The 26,902-nt window shown below is 39.9% G+C and overlaps 2 protein-coding genes and 1 long non-coding RNA gene across 3 annotated transcripts in view; 1 reads left to right on the forward strand and 2 right to left on the reverse strand.

Moving 5' to 3' along the window:
- ppp3r1a (protein phosphatase 3, regulatory subunit B, alpha a) overlaps nucleotides 1-22,171 on the forward strand; it is a 29,210-nt gene extending 7,039 nt beyond the window's left edge. The window contains exons 2-6 of the mRNA XM_031316168.2: nucleotides 2,686-2,725; nucleotides 11,713-11,889; nucleotides 13,218-13,277; nucleotides 14,449-14,633; nucleotides 19,923-22,171. Coding sequence (XP_031172028.1) covers nucleotides 2,686-2,725; nucleotides 11,713-11,889; nucleotides 13,218-13,277; nucleotides 14,449-14,633; nucleotides 19,923-19,970 — 510 coding nt within the window. The 3' untranslated portion in view covers nucleotides 19,971-22,171. The remainder of the gene's footprint in view (nucleotides 1-2,685; nucleotides 2,726-11,712; nucleotides 11,890-13,217; nucleotides 13,278-14,448; nucleotides 14,634-19,922) is intronic.
- On the reverse strand, nucleotides 1,869-15,397 carry LOC118493272. The gene is made up of 3 exons (XR_004895277.1): nucleotides 15,387-15,397; nucleotides 13,190-13,193; nucleotides 1,869-2,148 (listed from the first exon to the last, which is right to left on the reverse strand). It is a non-coding gene; the product is annotated as an uncharacterized LOC118493272 (long non-coding RNA).
- A 131-nt stretch (nucleotides 22,172-22,302) lies between the features above and the next one.
- pno1 (partner of NOB1 homolog) lies at nucleotides 22,303-26,718 on the reverse strand. The gene is made up of 7 exons (XM_031316167.2): nucleotides 26,413-26,718; nucleotides 25,577-25,723; nucleotides 25,359-25,442; nucleotides 23,870-23,930; nucleotides 23,417-23,534; nucleotides 22,740-22,810; nucleotides 22,303-22,603 (listed from the first exon to the last, which is right to left on the reverse strand). Exons 1-7 carry the CDS (start codon nucleotides 26,608-26,610, stop codon nucleotides 22,536-22,538), a joined length of 747 nt encoding a protein of 248 aa, XP_031172027.1. The 5' UTR covers nucleotides 26,611-26,718; the 3' UTR covers nucleotides 22,303-22,535.
- Nucleotides 26,719-26,902: the final 184 nt, after the last annotated feature.

The raw sequence follows: 26,902 nt of genomic DNA on the forward strand, positions 1-26,902 counted from the left end.
AATTTGTCTGCTTATCAACTATTTCATTTGCATGACTCCTAGTGTCCTTTTCTTCTGTTTCTGGATGTGTGACATAAGCCCCCTTCCACATGCATGACCCATTCATGGCCACCAGCCAAGATGCTGCCCTAGTAGCACTGATGGTTCCTGTGTTTTTAATTATTATAACTCTTGGTTCAGTTGCAAAAAGTTACTATGGTACCTTATGGCCATGCACCAAAAGGCAACAGTTAATCATTATTATTTTTCTTTAGTCCTGACCTGGTTTTCTTTGGTGACCTGAACCAAAATAAAGGTGTGAACAACAACCTAATTCTCACGTAGCATGGTGAGGGTGCGTTGAGAGTCTGTCCTTGAATGTGAGGACGCTTGTTCAAGGCCTTCAATCCAAAATCCTGGTGTCCTTTAGCAAGTCACTGTTTCTCTACAGCTGTAGTAGAGCACGCTCTGTGTAGCTGAGCAAACAAAAGGACTTTTCCCTGCAGGGATCAATAAAGTATTACATTGTCACTATTACCCTCTGAGCCACACAGGCAATAGGACACCCAACCCCAGTAATGCTGGAGTCATGCACTACACACTGAGCTACACTGGAATTCAATCCCTTAAACTGGCAACGCTCAGCCACAGTCAACTCCACAAAGTTCCACAGAGACAAAACATGTATATGTCAAATTCTGATCACTGCACTAGCGGCTGACTCTGCTCTGCCTGACAGGGTGTCAAATGCTAAGTCACTCTCCTGGCTAATCCTGTGTCACCTCTTTCTCCTCACTGCTCTTAAAATACCACAACCTCTCTGAGGTAAGTCTGCTGTTGTATGGCAGCACGGCGATAAACCAGTAGATGACATAACTAGCTTTTTTCAACCAGTTCAGTGTGTATAGTGTATCTATTTGTATCTGTTTGTCACTGCCAGCAAAAAAAAGAGTAGCTGTTATCTATCATAATGCATTACTAATATGTTGGTCTTCTTTGCAGATTTCTTGAGTTTTAACAACAGCGGAAAAGTTGTTTTTGTTGCATTCACACTGGCAAAAAAGCAAACCAAATCTCTGGCTTTTGTACTATATACAAATTTGTAAAGAAAGATTATGTAAAAATCCTTTCAGGCTGCAGCATAACTTCAACTCTGCTTGCTGTTATTGTCAAATATCACAATCCATCTCCTTGAACTCATACAATCAAACATCCGCTCTAGTTTGTTTAGGTTACGTTATGCGCATTCTCAAAGCATCAATAAAGACGCCGCAGACGGCATTGTTTCTACTAATTTGACATACACGATTTTCACATACAAATTATACTCAAGGGTTTTTTTAATCCAACTTCAGTTAGGTAGCTGTTATTCTGGACACTACATGTAGTCAACCTCTGGGCTCCATGTCCAGTTTGCCGAACACAGTCTCAGTTTGGTGTTCCTTGATGGAGCTGCAGGACAGAACTGGTTGATTGCTTGCTGGCAGGGAGCATCTCTCTCTCAGCTGTAGGATCCCCATCTCGTCGCCCCCACCTCTCTGCAACAGGGACTCCTCACTGGCTCCCATGTGAACGCTCAGCCTCACTCTGCCAGCAATCAGACTCAGGCTCAGCGGACACTGCAGTGTTTGATGGGATGAGATGCGGATGTGACTGCTGAACATGAGCCAATACCAGACAGTCAGTACCTTTACATGCACACCAATATTCCAATAGTATTCCGAATATGACAATATTCCAAATTTGATACAGGTCATGTAAACAGCATATTCGGGTTGGATATTCTGAAATAAGGCCTTTTTCCGAATATAGCTTTTTGTCGATTAAGACGTGGGATATTCCGGTATTATTCAGGTTTTAAAGGCATTGTTTGGACATGTATACAGCGCATTCGGAATATAGAAAAGCTGAATGGAAATCTTCCACATCCCGGACAGCATGAAACATGGCCAACAATAACTGACATGAAAGAACAATTAAAACTTTCCCAATTGAACCACATTCCTGAAGACGTAGAACCGCATCCTAGTAGATGGGTTAGATGCGGTTAGATTGCCAAGGCGACTTGTTCTGTTTCCGGTTCGCAACCTTTACTACTTCTACTCTGTTTACTGGTGGATAACAGCCATGCGTAGCCTATAGCGCCAACTTCTGATGAAACTACGCTGCCTAGTTTTTCTTTCTCCAAACCAGTTGATGGAACTTGGAAAAATTAGCTTAAAATTCCCTAGACAATTTCATAAAATCACATCTGGGGACGGCTGTGGCTCAGGAGGTACAGTAGAGCAGGGCATCACTAAATCACATGGTTGATCCCCGTGGTTCATCCCCTGCTGTCCGCATGAGTATCCTTGAGCAAGACACTGAACCTCAACTTGCTTCCGATGGGCAAGCCAGCTCCGCCACCATTGGTGTATGAATGTGTGTGTGAATGGGCAAATGAAGCAAATTGCTTTGTCCAGCAAGGTAGAAAGGCACTATATAAGTACAGTCCATACTGACAACCAACATACTGCCTGATTTTATCAGGCAAAAAAGTTTCATGAATACAGAAAAATGCCAGTTCATCTTAAATAAACTCAATAGATGTAATAGGTTTTGACTGAAACTCCAAATATATTGCAAATAATTTGAGGTTGTTCCTGTACTTATGTGACGTCTCCAGTTAGAACATCAGCTGACACCTCCGTTTCTCTCTTTCTTCAGGGAAATGAAGCCAGTTTCCCCCTGGAGATGTGCTCACATTGTAAGTATTTTAAATATTTGCTTGTTCCAGTTGTACAGGGCTCAGGGCTGTGTGAAATGGTGCCTCTGATGAAAAAGGATATTATCATCTGGTAATTTTATCTATGCACTTATTGTATTTGTTATTTTGTTTTTCATGCATTTTCATGTTGGGGTTTCAATGTTTGTGAAATTGTGAAGATGTCATATTGGAATCCAACTCTTGTTATGTTCTTGGTTATGCTTACATGATGTGAGCTCCTGACCTTTCAGAAGGGGGAGGAGAACTGAGGATATGACTCCCACCCCTCACTGCACGCTTTGGTGCAAATGGCACCTTTCACATCATGAGGTTGTTGGCTAAAATGGATCCGCTGCTGCTCGTGTTTAATGAGCACTGAGACAGCGACAGGTCCTTCTGTAGTGTAGGTGTACTTCAGGGACCATGTCACTGTTAAGATTAACCTCATCTCAGAACCAGAGTCGCACATTAATTATTATTTTCACATCAGGGCTACGAGATGAGTGGTTGATATTTTTGGTGCCATGGTTAAAGAGTTGCAAGAAGCAGACATGCTGTAAAATATATTTATTCTCCAAACGTGAAGGCCAATTATGAGCTATAATCTTGATCAAACAGTGCAGCAGGTAAAATGAGAGAGTTGTGTATGAGGGATAAAAGTTCTGCTAGAATTTAAAATTACGTGATTTGTTTTTTCTGCAATTTAGAGCATTTTCTTTTTTTTAATATCAAACTAAGCAGTTACTAAATCAATAGACAAACTTAGGATACATTACTAGACTAAAAGTGCATCATTTACATATTGAATGCATGCATATAAGCATGTAGACACTACTACTACTAACTGCAAGGATGACTTTTTTCTTTTCCGATTACACAGGATTTTGGAAAAAGTTTCATAATGGCAATGAAACGTACTCTTGTCTCCTAGATTTTCTTTCTGTGATTGATTTTTTCGTCCCCCTCTTTCTCTTGGTCTCTTTAGCTTTCCCCCTCTGTCTCTCTCAACCTCCACCAACTGAGCAGCTGTTCAGCCCATCAAGTGCTTGGACAGGCAGGCATTGGCTGTGAAGAAATTAGCTCTGTCCTGCTTGTCAGATACAGTAGATTAACCCTGCTGCAACCTTACTGCCATCAGTAATACGTAAACCAACAAGTCTAACAACCACTCACCTGTACCTGCCATCAGACAGTTCATATCTCTGTTTGTTGATGTCCATAAGTTCAACAAGTCTCTTCAACAAGTTGCTTGTCTCTAATAATCGCTCCGATAAGATGGATTGTGGAGTAAGGTCATTAGTCGATGCTGGCGGATGAATTATAATAAGGCCTGTATCCTCTTGTCAATGCAGTGTCTCACTGCTGCTGTGTCAACCGAGCTTCAGGCAAAATTCAATGGCCTACTTGAGGGTGCGTGCATTATTAGACGCAAACCACACAGACAGACACCTACACAACTCTATGCATATACATATTGCTAGTGTGTAAATGTGTAATATGTAATATGAAAGTGCACTTTCTTCTGCCACTCTCTGCACCCCCCCCCCCTCTCTCTCACACACACAAACAAACACACACACACACACAACACCCTCAACGCATCATGCTCCCACAGAGAAACGCAGCAGTGAGCCTGAAACCATCGCAGGTCTGCCTGTAGCCGCCCAAAATAAACGGCGCGCTGCTCGGCGGAGTTCCTTTTTGCTAGGGGTATCCCTAAGGGCGAGAGACACAGCCTCTGTTGGTGGGGGGGAGTTGGGGGTTTTCTGATGACGGCACAGCTATAAATATACACCCTCAGTGCGCTGCCCTGCTTCGTCCTCCTTAGTTTGGTCCAGTGAGCTGTACATTATCAGAGCAGCCAAAGCAATCATCCTAATGCACCGAGTCCTGTACTGTACTCAGCTGTATGGGAGAGAGGGTGTGTGTGTGTGTGTGTGTGTGTGTGTGTGTGTGTGTGTGTGTGTGTGTGTGTGTGTGTGCGTGTGTCTGATTGTGTGTGTGTCCTCCACCATCATTGGCTCAGTACAACCTCATTATGTTAATTTACAAAGTGTCATGTGTCACACTCATGTAATTACTGAGCTGTGCATGTAACCTTCTCATGTTTACCCACCCTCACACCTTATCTTGTGTGTTTGGGGAGCTATACACAGCAGGTATCTAGGCTGTAATCATCAGCAACATGCCGGTTCGCTGGGTTAATGCAATCATATGTCTCTATTCATGTGCAGAGTGAACTGTTTGAGGGTTGAGCGTGCTTAAGAGGACAAATTCATTACTGTCATTTTGGGAACATTCAGTTTTATAATTGAACACTAATGGGGAGGAAAAGCCAGTTGCACTTAGCTGATTTATTGTTCACACAGCTGTGCTGCTGTTTAATGTTTAGCTTGAGCTAGCTGTTAACTGTGGTACCAGTCATGTTGCAGGATGAAGCAGAATATTTAGTGTGCGCGATCTGAGATGCTGTCCATAAATGAGGTTGTTGACAGCTTGCACACAATTGTTAAAACACTGGTATTGATATTGAAATTTGCTGGTAGTTGATCTAAAATTCAGCCATTTTTGGCATGCATTTCCACATTGCTTTCAATATACAGCCAAAGAATTTAATTAATAACAGTATGGGTGGACATGCAGGACAAGCTATGGACCAGAAGGAGGGCCAATTGGCTAACCACTGCTGTATTTATTTATGTTAATTGATGCTTATGTGTGTGTGACAGACATAGTGTGAGCCTCCTGTGTGCACTCAAAAGCTGATGACCTCTACATATGCATGTTCTGATGAAGTGTGTGTGTGTTACTTTGGGGTTAACGCGTTTCAGTTGCCTAGTAACACAGTTGAGGGTGCATGCAGTGCTTATGAAAGTGAGTGTGTGTGTGTGTTCTGTGGTGGAGTATATGAGATTATCATAATCATCTCACAGTTACATTGGGTCTCCCTCCGAGCTGCTCATTAGCATAGCAGTGTGAGGAGCCTCTGTGACTGTGCAGCCCTATTCGAAAACCGTTTATTTCACATCCAGTAGGCAGTAGTTTTTCCCCTTGAATGTTCCATTGAATGCAATTCCTAGGTGTATTATCCAGCATACAAAATGTGATCATAGGTTTTGGGTTGATCTAGCCAAATCCTCCATCATGTAAAACCTGCAGCTCTACTGTACCTTCATCCATATTCTAACTAGCCACACGGGACACGGGTGTGCATTTGAGTGTCAGTTTGCAACATCGCCCACGTCATTGCAGCTGTCTCTGCTGCCAAAGGCTAAAAAATGCAGGCTATGGTCCGACGCTCCGATGGTCAAAAACACGTTTGTCTCCTCCAAAGCAAGCGGAGGTCATGGAGCAGTTTAGCGATCAGCAACAGCAACAGGTTTCGCAGGTTTTATGCCACCTAGTTTCAAACTTTCATATCAAATCCTTCCACAACATCCTGTGTTTTTAAATGTAGAAACAAGAAAGATTTGCAGAAACATGCCAAACCAGGCAGGACATTTACAATATTAAATATTTCATGTGATCGCAGTCAATTTTTCTGCAAAGGTAATTTTTCCTCCCATCTTTAATTGTATGTACAGGTGTTGTTGTGATTAAAAAAAAAAAAATAAAAAAAAAGAACATTTCATAGCTATTCTCACTGGCTCTCATATTTTTGCCCACACCTGTGACCCTTTGTTCCAGTTTTGTATTTGATTCTGTTCTTCCTCCTGCAAGCAAACCAAGACTCGCTAGTATCTTATTTGTTGGACAGTTTTTCGATACCTGTCATCGTACCACATTTTGAGATTCTGGCTACTGTAAAGGAGGATGGCAGTCAGTGCTTGTACAGCTGGTAATCTAGAAGGATTTAAGATTATTTTACTGCACTCACTGGAAATAGTTTGCATAAGAGCATGAGATAATGATAGTTAAATCAGAGAACCTTATTAGTTTATTGGGTGTTTTCTGTGAAGCCATAAACCTCCAGCTGTGATACGATGCAGAACTCTCTGCCTCTTGTCTGTAACCGTTTTCAGGAAGAGCCATATGTTGGACAAGTCAATTAAACTAACTGCTGTAGTAAAAGTACTGCATCATCGTCTTAATCATGAGTTTTATTTGGCTCAGCTGGGAGCCACGTCTGTCTGTGATGCTGGCAGACGTGGGAGTTGTTGGGTCGAGACCGGGAAACGGACTCGGACTGTGAGAAAGCTGTTGTCCTCGCTAGCATGAATAATACATGCACCTACTCACTTGGCAGCTCCAGAAAGCAGAAAGGGATCTGGGCACAGTGTTCAGAATTTCCCTGCTCAGCGACTGCACCAAAGTTTATTATGTGTTGGAAATGTCAGAGCGATTTTTCATCTGTGCTCCAGTTTATCCCGCTGACCTGACTGTGTAGCAACAAAAGGAATTCAAACTACGACAGGAAGCCGGTTTGAAAGGTTAACATTAACATCTGCTGTTTGGAGAGGAGCTCTCCATTACAGAATGAGGAGTGTATACATATTTTTAGGGCTGCAACTAATGGTTATTTTTATTATTGATACATCTGCCAATTATTTGATTAATCATTTGGTCTAAAAAACACTATAACCCCAAAAGTATTAAGTTTACTATCATAGGCAACTACAAAAAAAAAACAGCAAATATTTACATTTGAGGAGCTGGTACCTGGTAAAATTTGGCATTTTAAGCTTAAATGATGAATTGGTTATCTTTATTTATTATCAGCTCTACATATTTGGCATGTTTAGCCAGAGTGGCAATGAAGCCCCAAAACCCGGGTTGTGTTTTGTGTTCTGTTGAACTATACAGGAATTTATTCTCTTTCCAATTTCAGCCTTTTGAGCCAAAGTTAAACTCTCCATACTCAAGTCCACGAGTTATCCCCTCTATCCTCATTAGGCAACCCTATTACTTGTTGACAAGTGCTTTTTAACTATAAAGTTATTGGCTGTCAAAAAGGGGGAGCTGCTCTCTCGGTTGTTCTGTGCCGTTGGTTTTGCACACACGTGCAGAATGTGGGTGTGTCAGGAAGAAGCTGAACCCTAAAATACATTTATAACCACACTTCAAAACAAGATATATCTAGCTGTGCCTTGAGCTCCCTTGAATTAATAGTGGCTTTGATATAGGTCCTACAGTATGGTTATTATCTGTAGCATTTGATGCCCCTCGCACAGGCGTAACCGCTATGAGCCAAGCTGGTGTCATCTGCTGTGATCAGGAAATGGGAGGCTGCTGATAAGAAAGTGTTTTGTGTCAGAGCCTTGTACTCTGCTCTGATAACTTGCACCTAGTGGACACAGTAACCTTATTGCATGTATCATTTGTAATTGTGTACAGACATGTAACAGGAGTTGTCAGGAACATAAAACTAAAGCAGTAAACCAGCGACACCTCATTCAGAATAAATCTACATAATGTGTGCAAAACTCATGGAAATGAGACACATGTGTATAACAAGCATCTATTGTACTGAAGGGCTGTTTCTAACTGATGCACAGGGCAAAACAACAGGCTTTTGTATAACAAATTCTCTTTACCAGGTGCTTGCACAGCAGACAGACATGAGTTAGAGTTATACTTGAATTCAAGTTCTTACTTTAACATCAGTGTGCTGCTCTCATACAAGGCCAAGAAATTAAATCTTCATTTGTCGTCCCTTTAACGTCCTGGTTTTGCGTTTTCTTTAAAACAAGTTATTCTTTTTTTTTAGGATTATTTTTGTGGCCATTTTAGGCCTTTTATTTTAGAGGAGAGTTGAAGACATGAAAAGGGAAGAGAGGGGAAATAACACGCAGCCAAGGGCCACAAGGTGGAATCGAACCCCAGGCCGCCGCAGTAAGAACTGAGCCTCTGTACATGGGGCGCACACTCAACCAGGTGAGCTATCAGGGCACCCCTAAGACAAGTTATTCTGACATACTTTTACTATATACTACAAGGTATTTACTATACCAGGGCTGCAACTAGCAATCATTTTCATTATTGATGAACTTGCCTAATTTTTCACAATTCATTCATTCATTAATCATCTGGTTTAAAAAGAAAATGTGCCCAATAAGATGTCCGATAGCCTTAGACATCCGGTATACTCGCCAGTGTGACGTCAAGGGAGCGCTGTAGCTATTTATACTCGCGCGTGGTGGTCGCGACGCTAATTGCAGTCTTCTCCTGAACAGAGGTGGCGAGATCTACGCCATTTTGACTCCACATTGTAAAGAGGCCTTTAGGGTTCGTATTCAAATTACTTGGTTTTGCTGAACAACTGCTCACAACACAAATATATTCAATTCAGCTATCATAAGGAGACTAAGAAAATCAGCAAATATGCATTTGAGAAGCAAGTGATCTGCTTTATGTTATACCATATGACAAATATACCATCCTTTGTGGGACTGTCTTTACTATGTAGTTTTCCTGAGTATTTGTACATAATACGTGTTGTCCTGGAAAATTTTACTTTTGACTTCATGGCTTTATTATATTTCCCAGAAGAGGTGAAGTGACATAATCTTTATTCTCCCACTCTTCATTCATTGTTTGCTTGCGGCTGCTTAAAGAAGGGTGCTAAGTTCAAAACCTGTTCGAGGTCAAACGTTTGCTGCCTATAATATCCCTACGGTTTGTTTTTTGTGCACTCAATGCCCTTCAATGATTTTATAGCACCTTTAAGCATATACAACTCTTTGTTAACAAGTGACTGCCTGTCAGCTTCGCTATTAGACACTGAAAGCAGTCCAGTAGAGGAGCATTCAATCATAACTGTTTTATTTGCCAAGGACAATAAATGTAAAGGATCATTGGTTTGGACACAATGTTGACTGAACGCTGTGTACACTGATAATATCCATGTTGCAAGGACAGAAACTCGTGTACAGCTTAGTTACAGATTGTACAGGTTATACTGCTCTTAGTTTACCAACCAATACAAGAGTCTCCTGCTGTGACTGTGTCCATCCCAACTTCTCAATCTCTGTCTTTCTCGCTTTCTCGTTCCTCCCTTACTCCTCCACCACACTCACTCTGATTAGTCATCGAGCTGATGTAGAATAGCATCTCCGAACATTGAAACCCAAAACACAACCCTCTCTCTCTTTCAATTCAATTCAAGGGGCATGAAAGTTTTAATAACAATGTTGCCAAAGCTTTAAAGTACAATTTCTTCAACTATTAGGACAGTACACAACAGTTATATGAACATTAACACAACATTAAGATTGATTTATATTAATTATACTATTTTCTCTCTCTCTCTCTCTCAATAAGAAGTGAACAATGGGATAACATTGTATCAACTTGTTTGTCTTGTCCAAATGTGCAATCAGATCCAAATATAAATAGGGTGCATACGTTTCCTTTACTGTATTGTATCAGTGTGAATAAAACCGACACATTTGTTTGGTTTTTTTTGGTTGTTTTTTTGATTACTCCTCACTGTAGAAACAGAAGGCCTCACGTCTCTGAACTCTGCTTGAGGGATGAACACAGTTCTTCCAAAAGATATTCCCTCACTTGGTGTTTTGATGATGGTGGTGGAGAGCGCTGTCTACGTCCAAAATCTCCCATAGGTTTTCAACTAGGTTGAGATCTGGTAACTGTGAAGGCCATACTGTAGCATTTGTTCGTTCAGTGAACCTCGCACGTACCCCATATAGAAGAATATACATTTGTTATGTTTCCCCATTCATTTATTTAAGGTTTTCATTTAATTTACTACCTGTGATTGATGATGGATTTGATTGCAGCCTGTGTTGACACAAGTAGGAGATATCAGAGCCTGCAAAAAATCCAACATTACTACAAAAGTGAAGTGACATTTTCTTTTTTTGTCAATGTAAAATAAATTTGATAAAACTGATATGATGTGAACTTTACAGTACAGCTCTTATCTGTAACGTTAAGCTTTTTTTCCCACTCTGGGCCACTGTGCTTTTATAGTTAACATCATAAGTCAACCTTACAATGTTATCTTTTCCTATCGTTTACCTCAACTGGCTGTCCTCATGGAGGTCAGTAAACCTAGAATGAACTGAATTCTTAGCCTCATAAATCTGTCACACCCTTCTTTCACTCCTTCCCTCTGTTAGCTATGTGTTAAGATTAATAGATAGCCCATGTCATTTGCAGTAGGATCCCAGATTAAAGCAGGCAAAGTAGTAGTTTGTGGTTGGCCAATGGGATCACGTGGCTACGTGTGAATGAGTTTATGTAGTAATTAACGACTGACTTTGTTATTGCTTCTGGATTACACCTTGCCATTGTTCAGTGTACCGGCCAGGGAGTTAGGGTTGTTTCTGATGGCAGGGGAACGAAAGATACAGACACCATCTTATAAAAAAGCATCAGTAGACAACAAATGCTGTATGTATGCAAACGTTTTGTCTATTTTTCTTTCTGCTAATTCCTCTGTTACTACTTCTCCTCCACCTGTTCTGCTCAGCTCCTATTTCTCTAACTTTCCCTCGTTTCCTGTTTTGTCAGAGTAGTACCAGGGTTGGCTGGTGTTTTCAATAGTTGCACCCATTTGAGGTGTCTCTATAGAAGAAGCAGAACAAAATGTACTGTGGGTCTGCAGCTTGGTCCAGAAGTGGTGTCCTTGACCTAGTTGCAAGTGGTTGCTACTAAAATGTATGACTACTGTTCATGAAGATGTTAGCAAGGATATTTATATTTTGGATAAATGTCCACTGGCTTAGTGTATGGGTTTTTGGTTATCCATCTTGGGAGAATGTTGCTGCAAGTAAACAGTGCACCAAGGCTCATTTTTCACTTTGAACTATTTCCTGTTTTCTTCTTGTAGTATAAACCTCCCTATATGGCTGCTCTGAGTTTAGGGGCCTGTCAGGGCGCCATGCATCTGACCCCTGCACACTTTAGGATTTGTTTTCTTACAATTCTGATGATCTAGGAGAACATACTGTAGCTGAATGTCTGCAGTAAAATGTCTGATCCGGATATTCTCCCTCTTCTCTTTTTTTTTTGTCTTTGTCCAGTCGATGCTGATGAGATTAAGAGGCTAGGGAAGAGGTTTAAGAAACTCGACCTAGATAACTCCGGCTCGCTCAGCGTGGAGGAGTTCATGTCGCTGCCGGAGCTTCAACAGAACCCGCTGGTGCAGAGGGTTATCGACATATTCGACACAGACGGGAACGGAGAAGTGGACTTTAAAGGTAAGCAATAAACTAAAGATACCACAACACTGCTGGTATGGCATTGGTACAAATTGACTATATCATATTTCAGAAGGGCTTCATCAAAATTGCTTCACTTTAAATTTAGTGTTTGAATTTTGGAGTGCCACTTTCACAGTTTTTATGATCCTGTTGCTTTAGCAGAGCACCCAGAGGTTCACTTGTCTTTTATCTGACAAAAATAAGGCCTCAGTAATTGCTTTCATTTGATCAGAAGGCGTCTTTTTAGGCCTTCATCTTTACTCGTATTTTTAAATGCAGCCAGCCAACTCGCATGGAATGGTTAGTATGTGAATAGTGTTTTGAGTTGGTATTTAGCATCTAGGCTCTAATCTTGGCCCACCTTGCAAGCAAACAACAAATAGTTGCATCAGATACAGAGGCCACCAGATATGTTGGAGCTGAATATGAAGTGTGTGGTGAAAATGTGATTGTTACTACCTGTCATATATGTGTGACAGAAGTCACAAGACAATATCACAGGGAAACTCCTATGTGTCATGTACACCCCTCTAGCCAAAAACAGAAGTTACTCTCTACTAGAGACCTGCTTTGCGATGAGACAATAGAAACCCCTCCAAAGAACGGCAACTACTAGGAGAAAATGTGCAGCAAAACCAGTTTTATCAATTTTTTCATACTAATACATTTGCTAAACAACCACCAAAACAAAACAAAGATCAGCCTGTGCAAGAACTTAGTGTAGGTAGATGGTGGGGGGCATGAGGATTCATATTAATACAGTATTGATGTGTCTGTGCTGCAGGGACTTCTGTTTGTTTATTTTTTATCTAACAATATAAGGCAGGTCCATGTCAATAAACAAATACACAGCATTTGAGTAGTGAAGAAAATCCACTTTCTGAACTGAATACATGACGAGGAATTACCTCTTTGCACCCAGCAGTCTCTCTCGTCTCTTCATTACAATAGAAGTGCTTTCTGAAATGGAAAACAGGGAATCTATATATGTATTGCCATAGATCCTACTTCTTGGAAGTCAGTTAAAAAATGCTAGTTAAATAGTGTCATAACATTGAAGAAAAAACAAAGCAAAGTTTGGGAAGAGAGTTCAAATGCACTGATATCTTCTTGCGTAGTTGTAGATGGACTTTCAGGTCATGTTTTGTGTTTGTTGGTTTGAATGATATTCTACAGCTCTGTCTTGGTAATGCATAGCAAGTATCAACATGTACAGCAATCACCACATTCAAATGCTGCCATAATCTTAACATCAGCGATATTGAAGTCTTTAAGCCTGATTAGCTGTAAAACCCACAGCGCTGATTGTTGTTATCCTCTCCCAGAGTTCATCGAGGGAGTCTCGCAGTTCAGCGTCAAGGGAGACAAAGAACAGAAACTCCGGTGTAAGTAAAGCTGCTTCTTCATTAAAACCATATGGTAGCACTACAGGTTCAAGGTCTCTTATCCCCAAATATATCTGCTTGTTTTGCTGCTTAGGGACTTAAACCAGCCGGATCTTTGCCTCCTGTGCCTCCCCTGTTCTGTTTGTCTCAACTTGCCCTACTGCTATAACAAAAAAACTCCCCCTGGGGAAAAATGTAAACATTGAGCATTGTACAAAATTATCTTTTTGGATCACCTGCTAAGGGCTAGTGAAGTAAAAAAAAATCCTATCCAATTATTAATTTTCTATCCAGGTTTCTACCAGTTGTCAGTGCTATTAAAGCTAGTCAACCACTCTCAAAACAAAGAGGCTGGGAGAAAGTTGAGATGTCACTGCTTCTAGTGGAACCAGTGGAACTGGAAGCCAAACAAGAGCATGTTTGATAAGGGTTTGTTGTTTTGGTTTGCTCAAGACAAAGTTTAAGAGCAGGTGTCACTACCCGATGTGAGTCGAGTGCAGATGTGAGTTGCGCCAAGGGATCCGGATCGGGCTGCAAGCGCGTCCGTGTCATACTGAAATTTGTGAAATCCATAAAATAATAAACTTTTCTCATTACAAACAATAACAGAAGATGGAAATCATTTCAAAAACGTTTTAGTTATCTATGATTGTTTGATTGCTAACGTTAGCTCAAAATGCCATTCAAGTGACAGCCTTTGTTGTGTTTGATTGCTAACCAGCAGTGAATGAACTTTGTTATGTAGGTCCATTTTTATTGTATTGACATTACGGAAGTCTCTCGTTAGCAGGTTCTTGTAGGCTACTTCAGCCTCTAATCTAGAATTGACATCAGGGATCATGCCGTGAAAATGTGATGCCTTACGCTAAATAATAAATTACTGCTATGTAATGTACCTATCTCATTATTGTGTGGCTAACAGCAAAACAGATCTGCGCGAAATCTGGTCATTGTCGCAAAGATGCGCAACTCATATCTGCGCTTGACTCACATCGGGTAGTGACAGCAGGTAAAGCCTCCTGTGATGTAGCCGAGTCTTTCAAACATTACTGTCAGTCTGGTAGCTAGTCGTCAGAGATTCATTCATCAAAGTGCTCTGTAGGTGTTGCTATGTAACTGATTTACACTCTTCTGTTCCTCACCTCCCTCGTGCCACACCCTGCACTCACAGTCGCTTTCAGGATCTACGATATGGACAAGGACGGCTACATTTCCAATGGCGAGCTCTTCCAGGTGCTGAAGATGATGGTAGGCAACAACCTGAAGGACACGCAGCTCCAGCAGATCGTGGACAAAACCATTATCAACGCAGACAAGGACGGAGACGGCAGGATATCCTTTGAAGAGTTCTGTGCAGTAAGTCCAAGCCCTCCTGGGGTATTTTTTGGGGGGGTGGTGACATTTCAGCTGATGCAGCCTGTTATGGTGAAGGCAAATGTCAAAGGGGCAAAAACAAAACAGGCTGGACAGCACTGGGTTTCAGTTTCACACTTGCTGTTGAAATACAGTGTCAAGGGCTGTAAACGTAGGCTAGTGAGTTCTTGCTACACATGATGTGGCACTAAAAGTACAGACAAGGGAGGCAGTCAAAGGATGGTACTGGAGTGATGCAGTCCTGTCAAACGCCATGGATTAATAACTGATAGAATCATGGTAGTTTGATGTAGTTCAAATTAAGACATGGCTACTCTTTTGCATGTCACGAAAAAATATAGATATGAGTTCAACCTGGAGATATCTCGAAAATGAAGGAATTACGACTGGGTTACTCTCTAAATCTGTTCTTTAAAGCCTTGTCCTCAGTCAAAGAAAACACACAATCAAGACTGAGCCAATATTTAGCTAATCTGGGACTGCATTGCTGTCATGTTGATTTATTTAGATAGAAAGTTCATGGCCTTACTTATCTAATTCAAGATCAAAGAGGCAAGCAAAGTCTCTTTCAGCACAATAATGGGGCATTCACACCTTAAAAAGCAACCCGGCGTTTTGCCGCAGGGTGGTGCTGCGGCAGGGGGAGTGTCAATGAAACCGCCCATTTGTGTGACGTCCTATTGTGTTCTTAAACCCCCCAACAAATCACAAGTAGACTTTATATTTCAAAATGACTGTCTTCCTTCAGATCGTTAATAGATTTTGACATTTCCGGCCGCACTTGAAGGCAGCTTTATTTCACAGGAGAGAGAGAAAGAAATGAGACGAGTGAAACATAGCGAGTGCTTTGTTGTTGCAGGAAACATTCAGCTATTAAACAACTCCCGGGCAGTTCAGTGCTTGGGTTTAGTTTTTTACCCTCGTAGTGTTTTAAAACTTTCTTGTGGCAGCGATAAAGGCAGTGATGTTTCCCGTTTACTGTACGGGATTCTCACACCGCCTCAAACCATAGCTCAAAACACACCGACAAGTCTGATCGTCGGTTACACGATTGGCCACCGCAGCGTGACGTGACTCAACTTTTCGCCGCAGGCCCACAGCGTTTTTTTTGCGTGTGCCCCCCGCTCCGACAACCCCTGCCGCAGGCAAAATGCACTGTCCCCATTCAAAATGAATGGAAAGACCTGTGTTTTTGCCGGACCGTCGGACGGTCGACGCAGGCAGTCTGAACCAGACGAGCGGGAAGTCATTTTCGGCAGGGGGTCCTGGTGTGGGGGATTGGTTGTCTAGATGACAATGTATGTTTATTTTAAAACAACCATAAGTAGATTAAGTGTTCATAGACCGCATAACGGCCAAAAAAAGGCCTAAGTGCCACAAAATAACAGATTATGCAAAATCTTTCTTTTCCGACAGTATGTGACAAATTCTAAAAAGTTACAGACTATTTGTTTCTTTATAATAGGCATGCATAAATCACAATCATACTAGGCTAAATATAGGCTACCATCTGGGCCTGCACGGCGGCAGGAAAAAGACGCAGAGATGTAAGACACCATGTCTCTACCTAATGATGATTTCGGTACACCAAACGTAGATTTGCGTTCTGGAGTTCGGCTGATAAACTCTGCCATGAGACCCTGAATATCCAGATCATCCAGAATGTCTTTGTGGACGTGAAGCAGTGCCATGTGTGAAAGTCTACTCTGAGTGATAGTGCTACGGAGCCAGGTTTTCAGGCGGCGAAGAGCTAAGACATACCTTTCGGTACCAGCTGTAGACACTTGTAAACAGAGGCACAAGTGGAACTAAAATTACTAAAATTATCCCTCTCTTCATCCCACACCCCAAACATGACATAAAAATGTCGTGGAACAGAAACAACAACCAGAGATATTTATAAGCTATCATTTTATTGTCATCGCAGTATGCTAACAGGGGGTGCTGCAGCACCCCTAGTTCCTGCGTCTCTGGTCTGAACGTTAGTGTTCTCTTGTTGTAAAAATCATCTACGTACTGTAACTCTTGTTGGAGTTCAGTGGAACCTGCTTTGCTCTGCGACATTTTGTGAATTAAAGTGTTCATATTATGCTTTTTGGCTTTTCACCTTTCCTTTATTGTATTATATATATTTATTGTACATGTTATAGGTTTACAAAGTGAAAAAGCCCAAAGTCCACCCCAAAGGGACTTACCATCTCCAACAGAAAACACTGTTCACAAACTGCTCCAAACAGCTCTATTGTAGTCCAGCCTTTACTTCCGTGATGAACGTGCGTCACTTTGTAACACACGTTATAATGCTCGCCTAGCTGCTAGCATGGCACGCCCTCATACTCTGCTTCTGACTGGCTTGTAGTCCTTACCTAGCTACTGCGCGTGTGCGACTCCCAACAAAGATGGAACAGAAGTGAGGTGCCTCACTCTGTAGCTAAAGCAGAGAGCTCAACACACAGGGTGAAAAGAGGAGCTGCAGCAATGTGCAGTACAACAAAAATATGTTTTTTGAAAATTAAACCACAAAATACAATTACGATACTGAAAATGAGCATAATATGAGCACTTTAAAAGGCAGCAGTTGTAACTCTGTCAGACAAAAGGCCCACGTTCAATGGCGGTTATCTCCAGAGCCTTGAACTGAAAAGGCTGTCATCCTTGCGGGAGAGTATTAGCAGGGTAGCGCCAGAGAATAATAGATCCCGATGGTAACAAAGTGGCGGAGACAGTGTGACATGATTTCAGTCTGGCTCATAGTAGAACTTATCTGAACACTGTAGAGTGAAAGAAACCGTAACAAAGACAGTGTAAAAATAGGACGATGGATATAATAATAGATTTAGTCAGGAGATAGTAGTAGTAAAGGAAAAGAGTGTTTACCTCCAGTGCTGCTGCAAGATTTCTGCATAATAACAACACATTTGAGTGTTAAAGCTTAACTGTTGTGTAGTGCTGAAATGATGTGTCGATTTCAAGGGGCACTCCACGGACTTTACACATCAAGTTCATCTTACTTGTTATTTGATGTTAAGAACAGTGGCTGGATGATGTAGTAACCTTTGCTAAGGTGAAGCAGCGGTTTACTGAAAGATTCAATTGAGGTGCATAATGGGAAATGTAGGATCCAGTTTTTCTAGAGACTTCTCTTCCTCTGCTGCTTCAATTTGACCAGTCCTTGTTTAATGCGTCTCCCGAGTCCCTCACTTTATGAAAGTGTGATACTAAATTACTGGACTACCTGTTTTAATACACAATTAATGGACAATTTAGATAATCGGTTCATTTTTCGGCCTGTTTCCAGCTTCTTCAATTTGAGTAGAGCTGCAAAGATTAATCGATTTAGTTGTCAACTTTTAAATTAATCGCCAACTATTTTGATAATCGATTAGTCGGTTTGAGTAATTTTTTAAAGACAAAAGTAAAAAAAATGTGATTCCAGCTTATTAAAGTGCCCATATTATGAAAAAATCACTTTTTCTGGGATTTGGGGTGTTCTTTGGTGTCTCTGGTGGTTCCACACTCATACAAACTTTGAAAAAAATCCATCCATGCTGTTTAGAGTGAGATACAGTTTCTGAATGTGTCCTGCCTTCAGTCTCTGGGTGAGCTGGTCAAAATCGGCACGAGGTAGCATGCTAACGCTAGCATGCTACCTCGTTCTCAATAGCAAAGCACTGCTACAACACACACAAGTTCACCATAATCTACAAAAGAACTACTTACATGTGCGGCCGCATTTAGAAGTCTCCCAGCTAATCCTGCCTTGTAACTGACCCAAGTTGTAGAAACAGTCTTTCTTTTACGGTCTATGGAGCTAGCTAGCTGACATGATCTACATCTGAGCTACTGGGCATGTGCAGTGCAATCAAAGATAGTACAGAAGAAGAAGAAGAAAAGAGGTCTCACTCTGTAGCTAAAACAGAGACCAGCTGAAAAGAGGATCTGCAGCAGTGAGAGAGAGCACTGCAGTACAACACAAATATGGTGTTTTTTGAAAATTAAACCATGTAAACCTATTCTGGTACAACCTTAAAATACAATTATGAACCTGAAAATGGGCATAATATGGCTGCTTTAAATGTGACTTTTCTAGTTTCTTCTCTCCTCTGTGACAGTAAACTGAATATCTTTGAGTTGTGGACAAAACAAGACATTTGAGGACGTCATCTTTGGCGTTTGGGAAACACTGAGCCATATTTTTCACCATTTTATAGACCAAACAACTAATCGATTAATCGAGAAAATAATCAACAGATTAATCGACTATGAAACTAATCGTTAGTTGCAGCCCTAAATTTGAGGATTTGCTGTTTTATATGACATGGAACTTAAAGGAAAATTCTGGCGCAAAACGAACCTAGGGGTTAATAACAGATGTGTACCCACTCGATCGCTCTCTGGGACATGTTTTCATGCTAATCGAATGTGTTTGTAGCTTGAAACAAGCTAGCGCGGACCGCTGATTAGCTTACAACGCTAGTATTTGTTTTAAAGTAAAAACAAATCGCTATTTATACCACTAAAAAGGATCAAAATATCACCACACTTCAACGGTAGCATAATGAGGGTCCCTAAATGTTAACCGAAGCATTGAGAACATTGTAAGTGTACAGACAGTTTATTAAAAAGATAGATTATAAAGACAGTCGTGTTCTCGTATACAGGCGGCCGCCATCTTGGGAGCTACTGTCTTTCTAAATTATCTTTTTAATAAACACTCTGTACACTTAATGTTCTCAATGCTTCGGTTAACATTTAGGGACCCTCATTATGCTACCGTTGAAGTATGGTGATATTTTGAGCCTTTTTAGTGGTATAAATAGCTATTCGTTTTTTACTTTCCCTGTGCCCCGAATACTAAGCTAATCAGTGGTCCACGCTAGCTTGTTTCAAGCTACAAACAAAATGTAACAACAAAAATTCGATTAACATGAAAACATGTACCAGAGAGCGATCGAGTGGGTACACGTTATTAACCCCTAGGTTTGTTTTGCGCCGTAATTGTCCTTTAATATCTTTGTTTGAAGACTTAACCATGGGCGATTATTATGGGCATCTTTCACCATTGTCAGTTTGAAAGATTTGTTTTTTAAAAACAAACCGCTTAATCGATGATTCATTAATAGTTAGGGTTACTGTGACAGCAAGGACTCTGAGATGCATACATTTTTAAAAAGTTAAATGAAACGGAACACCATAACCTTAAACTTTTGTATTTACCAGCATTAGATTAATAAATGTATTTTTTTTTTGCCTCCCTCTCACTCCTTTCAGGTGGTCGGGGGTCTCGATATACACAAAAAGATGGTGGTGGATGTGTGAGCACTTTTTCGCTTGCTGACTCCCCCCTTCCTTCTCGACACTCGCTTTCTCCGCCATCTCTGAAGATCTGCTCAAGACGTCCGGAAAAACGCTCGCTGTGTAACTCAATGGACGTATTCGCTCTCTTTCTCTCTCTCTCTCTCTCTCTGTAAAGCCACTTTTTCTTTCAAAAACCACAGGCCTAGTGAAGCCAACTTTGAAGTGTTATTGAACTATATATCCTCTCAATAACCCGGTCGTAGCACTTTAAGAGACTGAAGGACATCTATTAGTCATTCGCAGATCAACTCTGATTTTTGGATGAGGGGGGAGAAAGTGGGTTAAGGGGGCGCAGTGAAGAGGCTTGTTCACATTTCATCCTTTTTTTTTTTTTTTTTTTTAGTTAATTATTTTTTATATTTATTTTTTGTTCGTCTTTTATAAAGAAGAAAAAATACAGTATATCTATGGTTGTCTTGTGAGGGGAAGTGTACGGCATATTCACACTAGACCTACAGTACAACTAGAAAGTAGGGTATGAAGTGCCAACCAGAACATATCCAGAAACCAGTCCAAGTTATTACCTACCATCACCACTGTCATTCACGCCAGACAGACTGGCTTTTGACACTTCCAGCTCATATTTCTTGCAAAACTAAATTTCAGATGTCATGACTTTTTGTCCTTTGTGTAAGCTTACATACACTCTCAGCAAAGCAATTCATGTTTTTCTTTATTTGTGATAAGATTGCTAGGTTTATTCATACTTAGTGTTTATATTGATTATCCTTGTTTCCAGTCATTAAATCATAGGTAGATTAATTAATGCCAAGAAAATGTCTTTCCAAAATATTTTGTGGCTGCAAACTGATACATGGTTTACTCTCGATGAAGCATTTTGCATTTACCAGTGTACATCCATAAGACAATCTCCAAAGCAAATAATAACTGCACTCACACTGACAAATGAATTGTAGTGGAATCATTAGATTTGTATTTAATGTTACGAACAGAGGCTGGATGGACTTGGCTAAGAACTGAAATTAATAGTGAATAATGGTGAGATTATACACGATTTGTGCGAGTACATAGCAATTTAAGAGAAATATCTGCAGGCATTTTTTAACCAATATGTGTATATTAGGTAATGAATGTGTGCACATCTGTAACAGCAAGAGGAAGAGGCTTTGCCTCTTCTTTACATGTTAAACTTACCTTTCTCAACACAGTACAGGACAGGTCAGAGTTTTCTTTAACGCAACACAAACACTTAAAATCTTAACACACTGGCATGATCAGTGTGCAATGGGATAAACTGTATATTGTAGTTTCTTTTATGGAACGTGTACATTTCAAAAGTTGGCTTCCTCTCCCAGTTCTTATTTTCTGTTACATTCACCTTATTTTCTCCCCTCGCATCCACTAATACTAACAGGGAGAAAAACAAAATCAACCAAATTTTAATTTCTATGTGAAAAATGCTTCCCGCTATAAACAACACCGGAATTAGCTTTTATTTTGCTTTTATACTGCAGGTTTGAACAGGAGTTTTCAGTCAGAGATGTTAATCAGGAGTGCTCAGTGTCCCGTATCTCAAAGCTCTGCACGGCTTGGGCCTCCCTGTGCTTGCATGACATGGAAATATTTTTTGTTGTGCATGTAGATCCATTTTTTATTTTTATTTTTTTAAATAATCCTCTTGTTTACACATAGATGGTGATGTTAATATATTTAAGAATTTAATGGTATACAATATGGATGTTGCCAAAATTTGGTAAATGTACACATATGAGAGGTAATCCAAATGAACTGAACTAAGTGTAACATTTTGTATTTTACCCAGGTCAGCAAAATGCATCTATTCCAGTAAAGGTTGCATATCTGATCCTGTCTCAAACTGCCACACACTGTACTCAGCTTAAAAGGGGAACTTTTGATGTTTTTTTTTTTGTCTTCCTTTCTTTATTTTGTATATAAGTATTTGTTAAAATGCAGTTCTGGCTCTCTGTTCTCTGTATAGTTCAGACCGCGCTTTAGTTTGTAAGTGATATTTTTTCTCAGAGGGAGTTGGGTTGTTTTTAGTTTTATGGGGATCTGAAAAGTTTAAGAACCTTTTTTTTCCTTTTTCTGCATGCTGCATCTTATGCTGTGGGACTGTTGGAAACTTGATACTGTATGAAAATTAAATACAATTTAAATAAACTTTGAAAGGATGAAAGTAATCAATGTATAGTCATTATCACAAACTTGATTTGTCATGCGGCAGCATAGTCATCTTTTAGTATTAGGTCATTAGTTCCTGGTCCAAAACCTGACATTTTATACACTTTTGTGACAATATTATACTCAGTTGTTAATGTGGATTGAAATGATTTATTTACATAAACTTATGCTTAGAGATAAGTGAACTCTGTTTATGCATGTATCATGATTTTGCCTCATGTTTTGGGTCAACTGATCCAACATGAGGCCATAACAGAGAAACCTGAGGTGTCAGTCCAAGAGGGAGTCAACAGTCACAGATCAACGTGGGAATTCCACCAGCCAACGGGGAAAAGATAAATACACACAGCAGCCAATCAGACTTCAGAATCTCTCGGCAGTCCGGCTAGCAACCACCCTGATGTTACCGTAGACCTTTGAAGGTGGACTTCCTGCAGAGGCAGAAGGGGTTTAAAAGGTTTAAACCTCTCAGCACTACATGTGAATTCAAATAGCTCTGTTCCAAATACGACATCAACCATCTTGTTTTACTGTATTAATCAAATATAAAAACAATATCTTTCTTACCTAAGATTAAGTTGCATATGGCTGTACGGGCCATCTTGATATTCTGAAAAGACCCTAATATGTGAACTTTTCTGTTGAGAGAGATGAGCGAGATGGAGGAGTGTTAAATGGTTCAGTAGGAGGAAAAATAAATGAGACATTCGTCTTTGGTTTGTACACCAACCCTTGTGCACAGGTTGAAGAGAAAATCACAACATTTCTCTGAGGTAAGAATTCAAAATTGCCAGTTAATACTATATCACAATAGTGTGTTTCTGCATTTTACAACAAAACACATAACAGAGTACAAAGGAAATTATGAATTAGTAGAGTTTTGGACCAGTACATGGGTCTGCTGTGTTGAAATGTGAAAACAGTGTCAGCTCATAAAAAGAAGATATTTTCCTGACTGTCATTTGGAGATCATTTCTTTTTACAGTAGTAATCCACAAATCATTTTAGTTTCTATGGAAAATTTGTCTTTGTTAGGGAAAGCAAGAAAATGAATTTTCAAACTTCTTTTAGTTTACTGTAGTAGAACTGTGAAATTACAATTTGTTAAATTGCCAAATAACACTGCAATTAAAAAAAGATAAAAAAAAAAAAAAAAACAGCCACATAGTGATTACTAATTATGGTAATAAAACAGTAACTGCAAAATGATCATTTTACAGTAATGATGCATGAAGAATACTCACGTCTCTGCAAGCACAATGCGAGTCTTTGTAACATTTTCAATGGTGAATTTTGTTTTTCCTCCCTTCCCTGCTATTCTTCCGATGGCTCTGGATAAGTGGTCTCCCTTCAGAGGTTTCACTGCCAAGACAGACAACGTGAGAAAACAATTAAATACACACTAAAGAGGACACAGGGTTCATTTTGCAGCAGAGAACGAAAAGTGTAAATAAAAAAATTATATATATATATATATATATATATATATATATATATATATATATATATATATATATATATATATATATATATATATAGAGAGAGAGAGAGAGAGAGAGAGAGAGAGAGAGAGAGAGAGAGAGAGAGAGAGAGAGAGAGAGAGAGAGAGAGAGAGAGAGAGAGAGAGAGAGAGAGAGAGAGAGAGAGAGAGAGAGAGAGAGAGTTTCAGAGCAGACATAAGTATTATGTCATCTTACCGTCTGTGACATCAAAGCTTTCTAGGAAAAGCTCATCTAATCTGATGAGAGCTAGGGCGTCCTGGGAAGAGATAGTGCCAGAGTTACACCACAACATTTACAAAACATAAATAATCAAAAATTGTAACAGCTATTATAAAGCTACGTGTTTAGATTTAAAGCGTAACTCTCGCCAAAATGCAACCTAGGGTCTTTTTGTGAATGTACCCGAGTCAAACTATGCTTTAAACGCATATTTAGGACGGAATCGCCACTTTTAAGATGTACCGTATTTTCGTTTTTCGGTCAAATGGCCTTTTGAATGGGAGTGCTAGGGGCACTTTTATGCTAGCCTCAAAATAGCTATTTTTAAAACACTAAGAAGGCTCGACACAACATGAAACTTTGCTCTAAGTATCACCAGGGGCTCTACACCTTAACGAAAGCTTTGACAACATTGTTACCCAGAGTTTACTAAAAAAGGTTTTGAGCAACTCACGTTAGCAGTTGTTGTTTACGCTATCTGCCATTTTCCCAGTCAAAAATAGGGGACCTTCGAATGCGAATGAACGGACTCCATAGGAGGAAATGTCATTCTTATGAGGCTCCTTTTTAGCTACAAGGTCAATATTGTGTTTCACTAACGACAAAACAACAAATTATCCGTGCATTTATATGGAACTAAGCTTTAGGAGCTTTCCATCTTTACTCTCCTCCCTCGACTATTTTTGACTGGCTCGATAGACGGCGACCGGAAGAACAGCTGCTACAGTGAGTTGCTCAAAACCTTTTTTAGTAAACTCTGATTACACAAACAATTTTCTCAATGCTTTCGTTCATGTGTAAAGCCCCTGGTGATACTTTGAGCAAAGTTTCATGATGTATCGAGCCTTCTTAGTGTTTTAAAAATAGCTATTTTGAGGCTAGCATAAAAGTGCCCCTAGCACTCCCATTCAAAAGGCCATTTGACTGAAAAACGAGAATACGGTGAATCTTAAAAGTGGCGATTCCGTCCTAAATATGCTTTTAAATGAAAGTTTGACTCGGGTACATTCACAAAAAGACCCTAGGTTGCATTTTGGCGAGAGTTACACTTTAAGTTCCTGCATATATAAAAGTAAAATATGGCCACTACAGTCTATGAACATTTTAAAAATTTAAAGAATGAACTTGTACTTGTTTAAACAATGGGTCTTTAAATTAGGAATATCTGACAAAAATATTTGAACAATAAAATAAAAACTACAAAATTCACTGCAGGTTTTAGACTGTTCCTGTGGCTTCATCTAATTGGTTATTAGACGATATTGACTTGTTGATTTAAACATTTGATGAAAGTCCAACGTCAGCAGCAGAGATCTAGTCCTAATCCTAAACCTCTATCACTGCCCCCTCACTTTACGTTGGCTTGACAAATATATATTTTGTACAAAAACAGACAAAGAACCGTGCCTCAGCCATGAAATTAAAACATACACAGTTCACCAAAACCTTCCACTAGAATACTTACTTCAACCTGGAATCCCAGAACAAACGCTTTAACAAAATCTGATGCTTTTGTGAGCGAGCCAATGTCCTGTGTTTCTTTGCATGTCTGAAAGAAGGAAGGCTTATTACACACAATGTGGACACAACCGTGGGTAGCAAAGAAAAACAAATTGAAGATGGGCATTATTGTAAAATAGCTCAGTCGAGTCAACATTGCTTTAATGAAATGGGGAAACTTACTTTGATTTCAACATTCCTAGTTTTGAGGTTAAATCTAACTTGAAGCTGTAGGTTCTCTACAATGGGGGTGAAAATCTTCAGCCAGTTTTCCTTCAGCGGGGTGTATCTGTGAGCTGGGACGGCAATTTTGCGCATCTCATCTGGTCCCTGAAACACACACAAAACAATTAACATCTTACTGTGCATCACTACCAAAATTGTGTTCTGTGTAACTAAATTGGGATTTATTTGAATACCATGGTATGGTATATTGACACTGATTGTCCTTTTCAGTATTTAATTAAAGATGCATTCATTTGCAATTTTAATTTTTAGGTTGTGGGTGTTCTTACTAATCCTTATACTGCTGGGTAGGTATTAGCTACTTATGAATATCTGATGAGCTTATCCAATGTTTTGCATTTAAAAACCTATTCTACAAAGTAACTTCAGCTGTTGACTGCAACCATTAGCTACATGCTAGCTGGTATGGTCGACTATTGTGCAACGTTAGTAAAATAAGTCGCAAATTTGAAGTGGGTTAGTAAAGTGCTAGAAGAACCATAACACTGTACACATAACGTTACACAGTAGTTATTAGTTTTCTGGTTCGCAGTGGTGGAATGTTACTAAGCACGTTTACTCAAGTACTTTACTTCACTAGCTACATTTCAGAGACAAATATTGTACTTTTTATTATCTGACAGGCAGCTTTAGTTAACGTTTACAATTTTGTATACCCTTTCTGTCCAGTGAAAACTATGTAAAATGTATTTCTATGCAGATAACACTACTGGTATTCGTATTGGATAACATTAAGACACTACACAGAGCACATATACAAGGATAGTATTTACCCTTAATTTGTCGCTTGAAATTGCTGGAAACTGCGGCCGCTTGCTTGCCACGGGCCCCTCTGTGTCCATGTCCACTCCATCTTGTTCACGTTTTCGTTTCTGAGTCTTTCTAGACTTCACTTTTGTGAAAGACTCCGTGTCATCTTTAGTCTCCATGGTAGCGCCAGCGTCTGGGGTTGTATTTTTATCAGTGTCCATGTCTGAAATTAGTTTTATATCAAATTTAACGGTCAAAAGTCAGGCAGACTGTGGTTACACAGACATGTGGGTGTCCTCGTGCAACGAAAAGGGACCCAAACAGCATCGTCGACGCCTGTAGAAATAATAATAATACATATTCGTGTAGTTATTACAATATGTCTAATTTGGGTTGCAGAATTGAGTTTGAAATATTACAATATCCGAATAATTGTTCTGTGCATCTCAAATACGTAAATGTTTAGTTGAATTGTAAACATTTGCTCAGGCATCTCTTTAGGCAGCCTCATGC

Source organism: Sander lucioperca, chromosome 15 (genome assembly GCF_008315115.2).
Source record: "Sander lucioperca isolate FBNREF2018 chromosome 15, SLUC_FBN_1.2, whole genome shotgun sequence".
Classification (NCBI taxonomy): domain Eukaryota; kingdom Metazoa; phylum Chordata; class Actinopteri; order Perciformes; family Percidae; genus Sander; species Sander lucioperca.

What these genes read in the sequence shown, in the direction of transcription:
- pno1 (XM_031316167.2), bottom strand. Translation starts at nt 26,610, where the DNA reads ATGGACACTGATAAAAATACAACCCCAGACGCTGGCGCTACCATGGAG. An exon ending in TTTCAAGCGACAAATTAAGG is followed by an intron (nt 25,724 to 26,412) that starts GTAAATACTATC and finishes TGTGTGTTTCAG; the next exon opens with GGACCAGATGAGATGCGCAA. An exon ending in TTCTGGGATTCCAGGTTGAA is followed by an intron (nt 23,931 to 25,358) that starts GTAAGTATTCTA and finishes ATCTCTTCCCAG; the next exon opens with GACGCCCTAGCTCTCATCAG.